The following is a 16016-nucleotide window of genomic DNA, read 5'->3' as shown; positions in this document are numbered from 1 at the left end:
ATACTCTCAGGACAAAGTCCTAGCTTGTTTAGTCCTTCATCTGCTGGGTTCAATGGCAGCAACGATTACTATAGTTCCCCAAGCAAGACTCCATATGAGATTACTACAATGGCTCCTAGCATCACAGTGGTCCCTATTGACACATCCCATATCCTACCCAATCCGTATAACGAACCACTGCAAGCAAGATCTGAATTGGTGGATGAAGCCAGAAATAGAATTATGGAGTCGTCCCTTCTCACCCTCTCAGCCCAAGGCTGTTAGTGACCACAGACACATCCCTGATGGGGTTTGGGCATTTTCAGGGAAAGACGGTCTAAGGCATTTAGTCCCCCTTAGAGGCCAATTTTCATATCGGTGTCCTAGAACTGAGGGAGGTGCTTCTGGCGTTGCAAGCATTCCAATCTGCCCGCCCATCAGGGATGATTGCTATCCAGTTGGACAACATGTCTGTCATCTGGTATATCAACAAACGGGAAGGAGCCAGATCTTACCTGTTGTGTCAGGAAGCCATGAGCATTTGGCAGTGGGTGATAGCCTCCAGCCGCTTTCCTGGGAATTTCAAAAGGATTGTGGACAAGTTGAGCAGATGCATTCTTTTGCCTCATGAGTGCTCCCTCAATCACGAAGTAGCGTCAGAGATTTTCCGTCGCTGGGTCAGCCTTGCTGCGATCTGTTCACATCTCCCACCAACCACAAATGCAGCAGCTACTTTGCCCTAATCCCCCTCGGGCGGAGTCCTCGAGGGATGCTCTAGTACACGATTAGCCCCCGGGACTGCTTTATGCCTTCCCTCGCTTTCCTCCGATTCCACATTTTGTAAAGAAAGCACTTCGGTTGAAAAGCAAAGTAATCCTCATTGGCCCCGACAAGTCTGGTTCCCTTTCCTTTGGCCACACCTGGTTCACCGACCGTGGATTCTGGATTCAACTCCAGGATTACTGTTGCACCCTCAAGGGTTGATCCACACAAACCTATCGAGCCTCAGGCTGACAGCTTGGTACCTCCAATTCCCGGTAATTGCCAGGCAAAATAACCTGTCTTCCCCTGTATGAAAAATACTTCTGGCTTCCCAAAAAATGTACACCAGAAAAATGTATAACAGTAAATGGAACAGATTTGTGTTTGGTGTCGAGAAAAGGGACTGGACCCCTTTCTAGCTCCCATTAATTCAGTATCGGAGTATTTTATCAACTTTACTCCATTTAAGAGCTTCACCTTCTATGATCCGGGTCTATTTAGCAGCTATCTCAAACTTCCATAGTGGTTTCCAAGATTCCTCTTTAATATCTCCCCAATCTCTGTAAAAGTTTCTTGAAGGGAGTCACATATAAAACCATCCTTCAAAGACATCATTGAACCTTGGAATTTGACGCTGGTCCTACAAACTTTGATTCGTCACCCCTTTGAGCCTGCTGCCACTTGCGATATAAAATTCTTGTCTTGGAAGACTTTATTCTTGGTAGCCATTATCTCTGTGCGAAGAATTTCAGAATTACAGCCCTTGTGCGTAAAACGTCCTTACATAGTTTTCCACAAAGAGAGAGCTTTGGACTAACCCCTCCTTTCTACCCAAGGTTGTCTCAGAGTTGAATATTAATCAATCCATTGACCTTCCAGTTTTCTTCCCAAATTTTTCTAATAAAGGAGAATATTGTTTTCATTTATTGGATGTACACAGACAATTACATTTCTACTTAGGACTAAATCTTTCCGAAAATCTGACCAAGTATTCCTGTTTTTTTCAGGATCCAAGTTGGGAAAATCTGTTTCCAAAGTCACATTGGCAAAATGGCCGAGAGACTGCATCTCTTTTGTTTATCAACAGAACAAATTGCGTTTAACAACTAAAGTCAAGGTGCATTTAACTAGATCAGTTGCTACTTCAGTGGTGTTTTCATTCCAGAGCTTCTATGGATGACATTTGCACAGCAGCCACTTGGCCTACCCCTCATACCTATCACTCATTACAAATTGGACTTGGTCTCCAGGGGGAGAGCATCCTTTGGCTCAATGGTGCGCAGGACTATCCTTCCACAGGGCCTCCCAGGATATAAAGCAGCTAGGGACTCTGTCCCATCCATCATGAATGAATGAAGATTAACAACATCAGATAAAGAAGTTATGTTGTTACCATAACATTCTGTCTGTGTTGTTGATCTTCATTCATTCATGACATCCCACCCTCCTACCCCCTCCAAAAGACTCCTGGAGGTTCAAATTTGGCCCTGGTTACATGATGGGGAATTTGCTCAGATAAGCCTCCACTTTCTTTTCTTTACGGGCAAACTCAATCTGAGGAGATGAGGAGAGGGGTACTGTGGGTAACCTTAGCTTGAGAGTTTTTGGCTGGTGCAAGCTTGCTATATCGGCTGAGTCCATTTCAAGGATGGAACCGAGGCCCATCCATCATGAATGAATGAAAATCAACACAGATGGAACGTTATAGTAAGAACATAATCTTTTTTTGTCACATTTGCCCAAAGCTTTGCAATCTGCTTGCTGGAAAGCTTAGCGAAGTATTGTAGTCTCTGTTAAATTTGTTTAAGTAAGCCAGAATGATCATGTGGATGTCTGCCCCAGAATGAACAGTGAGAAATTCTACCCATACAGCCAGAAAGTGTCAATGCAGAGTTGAGGTGCTTATAGGCTTCCTGAGTAGCATCTTTGGATGGGATGACCCAAAGATGTCCTTCCATATTACTGTTGCAGTATTCTTCACTGAAGGGATCTCCTGCCAAGGACAGCCCAACATCTGGCCAGTATACCAAAGCCTTCCACTCTTGCAAGCGATGTACATCACACATATGCTCCCCATGCACAATTTGGGGTGTAAAGGTGACAAACAGGCTCAGTATACTCTGAATTTCTCTGCTGCCAGTCTAAATGTCATTTTTGTCTGAGCACACTCCTATCATACTGGTTATCAAGCCATGGTTTTGGACAAGTGCCCCACTGGGGTTTCTTCTTATTGTTGTATTCATTTCATCCAGAAAGGGAAAATATCAATGTGGGAGGCAGCTTCCCCAAAAAGAAAAGCAAAACCAATATGTTTTTTGTTTGGGAGCTTCCCACAATCATACTCAGTGTTCTGTCTGCCATGTCTTTGTGCCTAAGATCCTACATAGTCATCTTTCCTCCTTGCCCATATACCTGGAGTACCAATGTCTTAAATTGTTGACTTGGGGTACTATGGCAGAATCCTCCTATCCTGTGGGCCTGCAGTCTGCCAAGAAGAAGGTCAAAAAAGCTAATTCTGATCTGGCTGCTCTCCAACCTCCCCCGGACATCTCCTTTAAGACTGAAAGCCCAGAGGACCATTCAGTGGTTGCTTTAGATTCCTCTGTCACAACTCTGTTGGAGGCCCTCATGGACCTGGCTTCTTGCATGTCCTTGGAGGCTTTTCAAACATCTGTACCTGACATTTAGGGAGAGCCCCAGCTGATTATATCTGAACGACCAAGGAGCATTCCTTCGATCTTAGTAAGTGAGGAGATTCCTACAACTAGTATAGAGTCATAACAGGGGTCCAACCCTTTGAGGATGTTTCAAGCAGATGTCCCGCTGATAATTTCCCCTGTTTCAACAGTCCCCAACATGAATGGCAAAATTTCACTCAGGGTTTATTTAGTCCTTTGGCAGCCTTGAAGCCACCTTAAGGGATCTCTATTCCTGCTCCTCCCTGGTCTTCCTTTCCACTCAAGAGGCATAGGGAATTGGATTCCTCGGATTAGTAGCTGAACTCAGGGGAATACTCATTGGCTTATTCTTCCCAGATCCCTTCCTGCTTAGACTATGGTTCAGAGGAGGGAGGACTCCGTAAGTCTAGACTTCCCTTTGGAAGAGCTGTCCTTTGGAGATACCATTGTCCATATGACGGATTATTTTAAATGAGGTTGTTCTCAAGTCTCTGATATTCAAAAAAGGTATTATGAGTTCCTACAGATGGAATGTCCCAAACCATCTGCTGTTCCTCCTGTTCTGGCTGCCCTTCTGAATGCCTTCTCTTCAGGTTCTGTAGCCTGTAACTGTCAGTCTCTGGCACCTAAGAAGCCGAATAGGTTCTATAAAGTGCTTGAGGAGTGCAAATTTCTTTATAAATGCCCTTCTGCTGACCTGCCTGTAGTGTCAGTCCCCTTTGACAAACCATCCGAGCTGTTGCCTTCTGATAAGAATAGTAGAGCCATCTATAAGGTTGGGCAAGAACGTTTACACTGCTGCCAGTTTTTCCTTTAAGGCCATCAACTACCAGACTAATATGACCAGGTATGTTTTGGCTATCCCTTCTCAGGTTTCTAAGGTGGTTTCTGACCTTCCTGACTCTGAGGGGAAGGCTTTGGCTTTCTCCCAGATGGGGGCTGTACTTGTCAAGTTGCCCACCATTCAATCAAATGTAGATATGATGCAACTGATGCCTCTTCCAGGGCTACTGCCTTTGGCTCATTTATGAGGTGTTATTCTTGGCTTCATCTTCAGGCTTTGCCTAATGACATTAAGGCCAAACTTTTGGATGGTGCTTTGGATAATAAAAAACTTTTTAGGTTAAGTCTGTCCAGGGCAAGGGCAAAGCTTGCAGTAACTGAAAAATATTTTTGTTTCTCCTATTCATAAGTTTCACAGGAATTATCCCGCCAAATCTGCCTTAGTTCATAGGCAATCTTGCCCTCCTGCTATTTGATGGATCCCTTCCTCCTTCCCTCGGCCAGGTTTCCTTCCCCCTCTTGTCTTTTCCCATCTCTCCTAAACTGGCTTCAGATTCTTGAGTTCAGCCTATTATCAGTCAGGGATATTTTATGGTGTGGAAGGTCCTTCCTCCCTTTTCAGGCATTCTTCAACCTCCCCAGAAGCAGCTCTCTCATTTCCCGGAGGTTCTTCACTCTGTTGGCTCATGGCACCAGTCTAGCCATGCCTCTTATAGGGAAGGAATTTTATTCCAGAAATTTTTTGGTTTCATGAAAGGGAGGGCACATGGAGACCAATTCTGGATCTTTCTCTGCTGAACATCTTTCCTCAAGATTCCTTCCTTTCTGATGTTATCTCTGCAGACATTTTTCCTCTTCCACAGGCCTTTCTGGTGTCTCTGGATCTGAAAAATGCATACTTGCACATTTCCATCCATCCTCTCTTCAGGAAATGTTTGTTTCTGTGTCTCTTCCTTGCGTTTTCAGTTTTCTGCTTTGCCCTATGGCCTCTCTACTGCCCCAAGGGTATTCACCAAATGCCTTGCTCATGTCTTTGCTTTTTGGCAGGATTTGAGGCATTCAGATTTTTCCCTATCTAGATAATCTCCTTCCCCCAACAGTCTGCTTCAGGGATTTCAGTTTTACTACTTCCCTGTTACATAGTCTGGGGTTCACCATAAATTTCCAGAAGTCAGTTCTGATGTCTTCCCAGGATCATATTTTCCTCTGCTGCAGACTTCAAACAGTTCCCATGCTGGCATTTCTGCCTACACCCAGGCTCTTGTCTCTAATTGCTTTTTTCCGATCCCCGTTTTGTCTGGCATCCCTCACGACCAGGGAATTTCTCGGGGTTCTCTGGTTCATAGCTTCCCCCGTTGTCATGCTGCGTCTCGCCAGACTTTATAAGAGGAAACTTTAGTAATACCTCAGATCAGCGTGGTTTCAACATTGTTACCCCCTGAACTTCCCTATCCCTTTCCTTCCCTGTCTCAAGCGCAAACTTCAGTGGTGGATTCAACAACTTTCTCTCAATCCGGGGCTTCCTTTTCAACCTCCAGTTCCTACTCAGAAGCTCTTTACACATGCCTTAGACATGGGGTGGGGTGTTCTTGTGGTCCCCTGAAGGTTCAGGGTCTCTGGCTTCCTCATCAGTGGTGAGAGCACATAAAGGAGGTAAGGGCTTTCCTTCTGGCTCTGCAAGCTTTTCATTCTCTTTCATCCCAGGCCACTCAATGTTTTCACAGACAATACTACAATGATGTGGTTTGTCAAGTAGCAAGGCACAAGGTTCTATCTTTGCAGACTTGCTCCTGATGTCTGGGGTTTAGCTATCCGATATCAACATTCCCTCAGAGCACAATCTAGTTGGCAAACTCCTTGAGCAGGTCCAGCACACAAGCTCATGAATGGATGCTTCACAGAGGTGTGTTCCTGGACATTATCCGTGGGTGGGGTGGTACAGGGGTAGATCTTTTTGCCTCCCCTCTGAACAGGCAACTTCCTGTATTCTGTTTGAGTCCCCAGTCAGCTGTCTTGGAAAATGGATGCCCTATCTTTTTCTTGGAAGGGGATATTTCTGTATATATATATATACACACACACACACACACACACACACACAGACACACACACAGACACACACACAGACACACACACAGACACACACACAGACACACACACAGACACACACACAGACACACACACAGACACACACACAGACACAGACACACACACACACCTTCCTTTGTTACCACGATTCCTGCACAAAAGCAGCCAGGACTTTCCTAAAATCTTGCTAGTGACTCCCTTTTGGCATTACTTCACCATGTGGATCTTCTCACACAAGACAAGGGTTTTCCTATCCATCCTCACTTGTCCACTCTTTATATGATGCAGTGGGTGATAGGGTTTTGATTCCTTTCAGGTAACTCTTTTGAAGACATTCTTCGAGTTCTGCAGGAGGCCAGGAAATTCACTACCAGAAAATCATGTATGTTCAAATTGAAAAGATTTTCTGTCTGGTGCCTCTCTCACCATCGGTATCCTCTAGCAGTAAAGGTTCCTTTGATTCTCTCTCATTTGTGTAATTTTATCCATGCTGTGTTGGCTTATTCTTCATTGAAAGCTCGCCTGTCAGCAAGTTCTGCTTCTCTGCCCTTAAATCCTCCTCTGGCCTAAAGGTTTGATGTCAAGCAATTCCTTAAAGGCAACTTTCATAACAGGCCTCCCAGGAAGCCTGTTGTGCCTTCTTGGGACCTCAGTTTTGTACTTGAAAATTTGGCTCAGGCTGCCTGCTTTCTCAGATTCCTTGCAACATTGTACTTGAAAGACTGTTTTGCTTTTGGATGTTACTTCAGCCAAGATGGTGTCTGAACTTCAGGCTGTCATGGCCATTCCTCTTTTTTTTATCTCTTCGTAGTAATCCTTCTTTTATTCCCAAGATGGTCAATGAGTTATCCTTTAATCGGTCCATTCATATTCCTTCTTTTTTTCCTTTTCAGCAATTAGCAAGTGAGAAGGTTCTTCACAGCTTGGATTTGCATAAACAGCTGAGATATTGTTTAGATAAGACTAAAGTTTTTCACAAATCTGAGCAGCTTTTTGTTTCCTTTCATCCCAGGATTTTGGGTTTGGCTTTTTCTAAGCAAACCATCTCCTGGATTTCTAAAGCCATTTCTATTGCTATTCTTTTCATGGCAAATGCTTTTCCTCGTCTATAAAGGTACTTTCTACTAGAGGAGTTGCCTCCTCAGGTGCCTTTTCCAAAGGTCTGGATACCAGTTCTATCCTTGAGGCTGCTATTTGGTCCTTTGTTCATACCTTCACTAAACATTACACGTTGGATGTCTCCAGAGCAGGCTTTGCCAAAACTATACTGCACTGGTTTGTGGAGGGTTTTTAACTGCATTCCACCTCCCAGGCAATTCTTTTGCACTCGTGTACTCTCCCTTAGGTGAAGAATACTGCAACAGTGATATGAAAGGACATGTTACAGTTGTATAAGATCTTACTATAACAGTAGATGTCCTTCTCTTCACTGTTGCAGTATTTGGTCTCTCCTTCCTTCTCCCTTTGTCCTGCATCTTGCCCTGTGTTCTGGTTTCCTTCCTAGCTGAGGGGCCATTCTTCCTTCTTTCTTTTTCATTCTGGGTGCACATGTCCCTATTGATCCTTAAGGGTATGCTGTTCCTCTTGGGGCTATTTTAGTTCTGAATATGGAAGTCCGTATGTCACCTTTATGCCCTACATCAAGCACGGAGAGCTTATTTGTGATGTATGGTGCATATAAGAGCGGAAGGCATCAGTATACTGGCTGGAGGTTGCAATATACTTGGCAGGAGATCCCTTAGGTGAAGAATACTGCAACTATGAAGAGCAGAACATCAACTATTATGGTATGATCGTACACAATTGTACTTTCTTGCTTCTTCGGCAGATGAACATTTATGCTTTTTTTTTTTTTTTTTTTTTTAAGAAAAAGATAGAGGCATGAGGCATGTCTGCTCTGAACTTCATAAACATCAGTGTCTCTGCTAAGGTCAGTGGAGGGGGTCAGGCTATGTATAAACTGAAGTGGAGGCTCATTGTCCCATCATGCCACTCCCCCTTCAGTTGGCACAGCTTTTATCCCAAGCATCCAAGCTTCTATTTGAACTCTGGTTGCCTGGACTATAGTCGAGGCTTTCTTCCTTTATGTTCCTAGTACTGACAGTCTTCTGTGCACAAGTGCGCTTTATTTACTTTTTATAGCATGAAAACTAATGAGAATATTTGCAATATCTGAAGTTCTTTTGCATCCATTTACACACAAACTGGTGTAGCATAGCAGTACTTGAAACCATTCTGGACAGTACATAGTTTACCATAGTTTACTGATGGCTCCAATGAAATGTGGTAGTAGCACCAAGGCTTACTGACAGCAGCACAAAAGCATGGTAATATGTTCTTTAAATCCATATATGGTTTTAGTTTAAAAGTTTTGTTGAAGTTAGTTCCTTGGTACAGATCAGTAAAGCCTGACTCTGTCCTAAATGACCCGGAACTGACTAGTGATCTAGGTGCTTGAGGAAATGGTGGGTGGTGGAAGTGGTTTGTGCCATCTCACCAATCTTGATGGGGAGGGTAGCAGCTTGGTCTACTGAAGTAATGGGGAGAATGGCCAAGTGCCATCTCATCCTGTTTTGGGGGAGGGGGGACAGCGGTGTGGTCAACTAACACCCATTTATGGGGTACACAGTGCAGGACTTTGTATACCTACATGTCAAATAATTTGTCAGGTAACCGGGGCATAGACATACATGCAGAAATATGTCATTGGGCTTCGTACTGCAAAAAGCTAAGCTTATCAGGGCTGTTAGATGGAGAGTGGGTTAGAATGCATTCAAAAACCCCACTGAAATGCTGAGGGTTATTCCTCATAGCAGCTGCTGTGCAGTTAGTTCCTCCTCTCAGGGATATTTAGGTTTCATTTGCAGGTTATCCCCTCCCCCCAAAGAGCCCCTAAGTCTGGGAAAGGTAAGTTAGACCTGTACAGTGGAAGAAAGAGGCTTTGGTAGCCTTGCTGATAATGTCACTGGTGAGATAAAAGTAAGGAAGAAAAAAGGTGGATCCAGATAAATAATGCACACCATAGTATCTCTTGGTAGTTTAGTACGTACAGGCTCCTTAAGGCTTTGTTTAAATTCTGCACCATGCACTCATCTTTCTGAGGTATACACAGCGGGGTGAAACATCGGGCAAAGCTAGTATATGAACCATTTTTGATGACGAGCTCCAGGAGGCTGATCTGTCACTGGTCCAAAGCAACTCGGTCAGTAAACTAGAGAGAGAGAGTGTAAAACTAAGTGGTCATTGCTTGCAAGGGAATAGCCACTACTAAAAATCTTAAAATAGAGTAGTCCACTAAAAATCTAGCATTTGGGAAGTATATTTGCACCAATTCTGACCATGGCATCAGACATTCCATTAGTGTGCAGTCCCATGTGCACATTTCAAGCTTCCATCAAACATTTGTTTGATATGGTAGTTCTGCGGTTCAAAGGGCTAAAGCCTGACTGTGACCCAGGTGGACAAAGATGAAGTAAAAATGGTGTTGGAAGAAGTAATTAAAGGAGGGAGCTCCCAGCGCATGTTCACCTGTCCTTCAGAGACATATGTAGTTCAATCGATAGCAGTACCAATACTAGTGAAGAAGAGGGAGAAAATACGAGCAAAGGATGGTGCATTTAGCTTTGCCAAGCCAAATGTATTCAGCCCATGTATGTGCATGTGTGGGAGCAACCTGCCCAGAGAAAGATATAGTAACCCCTCACCTCAGAAAGCATGCATGTCAACTGCCAGGAGCTGGGGCTTTGGATAAAAAAGAAAAATCCCTAATGGTCACCTGTATGACAGCCACCCCAAGATGCTCTTACTCTGTTGGGGGTTCAAAAAGGCACTGTCATTTGCATTGGGGTCCTAATACTTGGCAGGTATAAAAAAGTGTAAGTATTTTTTTTCTGATATGTAGGCAGTGAGCCACAACCATGGTGCAGGACAGATCAGCATCCCCCTTCAGCCTGGACCACTAGTAGCTCCCAGACCTGGGAAGAGAATGAGAGTTGAGATCCTGGTTTATCTATACCTTATGGCCAGATAATTTTTAGAGACCATTCCCCAGAATTTTAACATTTGCCCATGAGGTGCAGATGATCATATAGAGGCATATGCAGGGCACAATTTCTCAATTTGGAATTAGGGGTGCATCTTCTCTAGTACCCTTGGAGGAATGTGACAGGCTTGATCTCTCACTTTTTGAAGGCAAGCTGAGCATCTCTGGGACCTGGAAGGCTGTTTAACTGCAAACATACCTGTGGAAGTGCTAGGCAGCATCCTACCCTCAGAGCTTCAGTCCATACAAATAGAGCGCCTTCTTGGCCCTCTTCAAAAGCAACCTTGACGATTGGATGGGAAATAGGAAATTCACCCCGGGGATCATGTCAGTCACCCTGCTAGACAGGGGTCCAGGGAAGTAAATATTGGTGGAAGAAATATCCAGGGAATTGTTATGGCTAGGCCTGTATAGGCCCTAGGGCTGATAGCCTAGTACCAAAAAGAAAAAAATATGATGACTTGCTTGTGGCTAGGAGATGAATGTATAACTGCTCACCCACATGCAGAGAGCTTTTCAGCTGTGGACATTCTTCTGATAAGATGGTAAGCCATAAGTTCTTTTTCTGTTGACATCCCCTTGTGTCAGGGTTGAACCAATAGCAAATACTGCAAGCACATGATGTCATGCCCCTCCTTTAGTTAGCATATGCAATACCTGGGTAGGTGTTGACTTGTCATTTGGTGACAGAAAGAGCACTTGATGTATTTTTTTCTAGGTACTGAATGTGATAACTTTTTACTGACTTGTGTTTGTTTTAACATCTGAAAAGCAAAGAGAAACTGGCAGCCTCAGTACTCGTATGCAGTTGATATGTGATGTAATGGCATAGATCTTCCCGAAAAATCTGCCAGACTGTGATTGATGGAGAGGATGAATCCCAAGTGTAGGACCTGTTTAAAGCTGATCAGTGCCTCCAGTTCTACAGTAAACTGAAAAACAACTTTAACATCTGGTGTTTTTAGGAGTTGCATTTTAACATCTAAATTCTACACTAAACAGTTGCCCAGATAAAGTGAGCAGATGGTTTGGCATGCATTTTTTAGCATCTTACTGAGCTTTATTGTCTGTGACTTGCATGTAGGTATCTATCATTATACTGTTTCATACTGCAGTTGATTGGTAGGAAGAGTATCACATGCTTGGTGAGCCTTTGGAGGGCAATTTTGATCATGGCATCAGTCATGTTAGTATTATATCATTCATTTGTTGTTGCTGTGCTCGAATCTCCATAATGACTTATTGCTCACAAATTCTGTGTAATATAATGTTTTGTAATGTGATACCAAGCTTCTCAGACCTTGACTAGAAGCTGTTATGAAACAGGTTTTCATGCTCCCACTACATTCAAGACTAGGACAGAGTTACCTTTTTACAGCCCCTGGCTTGCCAGTGTGCTATGCACAAATTTGATAATGGAAATAAACATGTATTCCCATGATTGATTATTGTTGCAGTTAGTAGTGCTTTATCATCTTTATGCACACAGTGGCTTTACATAATACTGATACACATTCAGGTTTATTATACTTATGACTTTGAAATAAATGCACAAATACTCCTTAATGTACCTTAATATCCATGTTGTTTGCTTATATATTTTTAAATGAATATCATCTAGTTGTCTTCTCTACCAGTCATCTAAAGTGCCTAGCTCTCTGTCTGTGGCACTTCAGTGCACTGCTGGAAGGCAGCATCTAGTAGCTTAACAACTTAACATCACTTTATGAATTGGCTGCTTTAAATTTATATTTACAGATGTAGCAGTAGCATTCTTAGTCTATATGATGACAGTAATACTGGAAGGTAACAAGTAACTCACCAAAAAAAAAAAAAAAAAAGAAATCAGTGGTGTGTATTTAAAAGATGTGCCATGTTGTACCTCAACAACCTCATTTAGCCTTTGTGCAGCTACCTAGGTATTTTGCAGTGAGTAGCCCATTAAAATGTCAATTTTTTGTACTTTTGATGGATAGTTTGTCTAATGAAAATATATGCACAGACAATGCAAGCATTATCTAACAAATGAATCCTACATACAGTGGATATGAAAAGTGTACACACCCCTGTTAAAATCACAGTTTTTTGTGATATAAAAAAATGAGACCATAATAAGTCATTTCAAAACTTTTCCCACCTTTAATGTGACCTATAACATGTACAATTCAATTGAAAAACAAATCTGTAAGGGGAAAAATATAAAAAATAAAAAACATACAATAAACTGGTTGCATATGTGTGTACACCCTTAAACTAATACTTTTGTTGAATCACCTTTTAATTTAATTACAGCATTTAGTCATTTTGGGTACACACCTGCCATCAATTAGAGAGCCTGATTAACCCTAAATAAAGTTCAGCTGTCGTAGTAGGATTTTCCTGACATTTACTCAGTTGTCTGCTACAGCAAAAGCCATGGTTCACAGAGAACTTACAAAGCATCAAAGGGATCTCATTGTTGAAAGGTATCAATCAGGAGAATGGTACAAAAAATTTCCACGGCATTGGATATACCATGGAACACAGTGAAGGCAGTCATCAAAAAGTGGAGAAAATATTTGACAACAGTGACATTCAAAGAACTAGGCGTCCCTCCAAAATTGATGAAAAGACAAGACAAAAACTGGTCAGGGAGGCTGCCAAGAGACCTACAGCAACACTGAATGAGCTGCAGGAATTTCTGGCAAGTACTGGTTGTGTACTACATGTCACAGCAATCTCCCATATTTTCCATATGTCAGAAGCCTTTTCTTACACAGAAAAACATCCAGGCCCGGCTAAAATTTGCAAAACAATACATCATGTCCTAAAAGCATGTGGGAAAATGTGTTATGGTCTGATGAGGCCAAGGTTGAACTTTCTGGCCACAATTCTAAAAGGTAGATTTGGCGCAAAAACAACACTTCGCATCACCAAACGTACATCACCCCCACGGTGAAGCATGGTGGTGGCAGTATCATGCTTTGGGGTTGCTTTTCTCCAGCTGGAACTGGGGCTTTAGTCAAGGTGGAGGGAATTATGAACAGTTCCAAATAGCAGCCACTTTTGGCCCAAAACCTTCAGGCGTCTGCTAGAAAGCTGAAGATGAAGAGGACTTTGACCTTTCACCATGGCAGTGACCCCAAACATACATCCAAAATCAACAAAAGAATGGCTTCACCAGAAGAAAATTAAAGTTCTGGAATGGCCCAGCCAGACCCCAGACTTAAATCCAATAGAAAATCCGTGGGGTGACCTGAAGAGGGCTGTGCACAAGAGATGCCCTCGTAATCTGACAGATTTGGAGCACTTTTGCAAGGAAGAGTGGGTAAATATTGCCAAGACAAGATGTGCCATGTTGATAGACTCCTACCCAATAAGACTGAATGCTGTAATTAAATCAGAAGGTGCTTCAACAAAGTATTAGTTTGAGTGTGCACACTTATGCAGCCAGCTTATTGTTCATTTTTTATTTTTTATATTTTTTCCCTAACCGATTTGTTTGTTTTTCAATTGAATTGTACAGGTTATAGGTCACATTAAAGGTGGGAAAAGTTTTGAAATGATTTATTGTGTTTTTTTAACAGGGGTGTGTACATTTTTTATATCCACTGTGCTTCCATTTTATATTGGAAAGTATGAATAACTTAGCTGCTGATTAATTAATTTTAATGGACAACTATACTGGAAAACCAGTTCTTGTGTTGTTGAGAGAGAATTTAAGCAATACAAAATTGTGGAATAAAACAATACAGCTGTTAATGGCCAAACTAGATCAGTGCACTGGTTTAGTTTAATGCCAGATTTGAATTTCTGTTTAGTGCATTGTTAAATGAAGAGGAAATCTAAAGGCATTAACATATTTTCTCTCCCCATACAGCAAATACAGAAATTGAAAAAGATACTGCAGAAAAACGAATCGGGAAGGCCATTGGAAACAGTGATGTTTGGTTTAGATTTAATGAAGGAGTTTCAAATGCTGTCAGAAGAAATATTTATATTAAAGACTTGTTGTAAAATAAACCACTGCAGTGGTTTGTTGTAAAATAAACCACTGCAGTGTTGACTTATCCTACTTCATGTAAATAGAATTTGTGTTATAAATTAAATGTCAAGTTTGTTGTAACTGCAATATTCTTTCGCAGAAATGTTTTATAATAAAACCAAATTAAAAAAAAATAAATACACAGTGAATTATTTGTTTTATTATTTGTAAGTACTACAATTTGCAGCATTATATTCTACAGCAATATATTAGTTTTTAATATAAGTAAAATTCTTTATATTGTGTTACAGGACCTTTAAAATCTGATTGTTCTCATCAAACCATGAGATGATTTAAATGTTTTTCCTCTTTTGTAAGCATTATCCACTAGCACCAGTGATCCATTTCAGCCTTTAATTCACTGATTAATAGAAAAACAAATGACAGCAGATGATTTGTCTGCCAAAACTAATGAATAATCGATTGACAGTGTAGTGATGTACTAGTTTGTCTTCTATTCCAGATAGATTCCTGCATTTCTGTAATATAGTATAGAAGGTTAATTTTATGAACTACCAGCAAAACACCTCTTTATGTAGTTTCCATTAAACTTTTCTTTTGTAATTTGTGATTCTTCACTGATTATTTAACTTAAACTAGTTTTTTTTTTTGTCTAATAAGGGTTATCTGGGAAATGGCATCAAGTGAAAGCAACAACTCCTATATATACAGTTTTTCAGGAAATTATATGCCCACTGACCATAGGATTCTGAAAGACTTACTATGAACGTGGAAGCCTTAACTTGGAAAGATTCTCCATTCTGGTAATGTTTACCAATTCAGGAGACTGCTCTCCTGCTGCTGTTTTCCTCTAGCAGTGGCAGAAGCTTAGAATGTGATTCACTGGTAAAGCCTCATAAAAGTGTTGCAGTTCTGGGTAGTATCTAATGCAAGTTAGCCATGTGCCCTTCTTGGTCATGGAGCTGGAAACTGTTTCTTTGCATGTGTCTGTAGGGCCATGAATACAGATGCATAGATTGTGTGTACCTGAGTTGATCACTCTGTGGGAGAAAATAATTGGAAGTCAGCTCTGTATGTGTATGTATGCTCGAGCATGTATGTTGGTGAGGGGGCTGACTGAGTGTGTGAGCGAGTTTCTAGAGGCTTGTTTGTGGCTGTTTGGAGATATATGTGTATATATATATATATATATATATATATATATATATATATATATATATATATATATATATAAAATGTATGTCTTGTCTGTGTGCATGGGTATCCGAGTGTGTGTGCGCACTTTCATGTATGTTGGGGGTTGCCTGTGATATGTGGGTTGCCAGGGAGAGCACTGATGCAATAAGGTCTGACAGCATATTGTTAGATTCAAAAATGTGGTAATTAGCCATTAATGAGGTATTTTTTTTTGTGCAGCTTTACATTCTCTGAACTGGCGATTTTGTCTGTCACACTAATTAGTGTGGGCAAAGAGAATATTTCCAAATCCCAGGGCAAATGTTTTGCAAGGAAGCATTAATCCAGTCTTGTTCTGAAAAGATGATGTACTTGTATTATACAGTATAAAAGATGTATATTCACTCTTGCAAAAAGGCTGAAATTGCTTTCTTGTTTTCTAAAAAGTCTGTCTTCAATATTTTTATTATTATAAAATAAAGATGAGTAATTAAAGTATTCCATCAAATATAAGGCTCATTGA

The 16016-nt window shown here is 41.5% G+C and overlaps 1 protein-coding gene across 1 annotated transcript in view; it reads left to right on the top strand.

The window, feature by feature from the left end:
• Positions 1 to 14498, top strand: part of CHTF18 (chromosome transmission fidelity factor 18) — a 927562-nt gene extending 913064 nt beyond the window's left edge. Inside the window, exon 21 of the mRNA XM_044088940.1 lies at positions 14192 to 14498. Within this exon, the coding sequence (XP_043944875.1) occupies positions 14192 to 14328 (137 nt within the window). The 3' untranslated portion in view covers positions 14329 to 14498. The remainder of the gene's footprint in view (positions 1 to 14191) is intronic.
• The last annotated feature ends 1518 nt before the right edge of the window (positions 14499 to 16016 follow it).

Source organism: Protopterus annectens, chromosome 12.part0 (assembly GCF_019279795.1).
Source record: "Protopterus annectens isolate FY-2018-M chromosome 12.part0, PAN1.0, whole genome shotgun sequence".
Lineage (NCBI taxonomy): Eukaryota > Metazoa > Chordata > Ceratodontiformes > Protopteridae > Protopterus > Protopterus annectens.
This window is presented reverse-complemented; position numbering and strand designations above follow the sequence as displayed.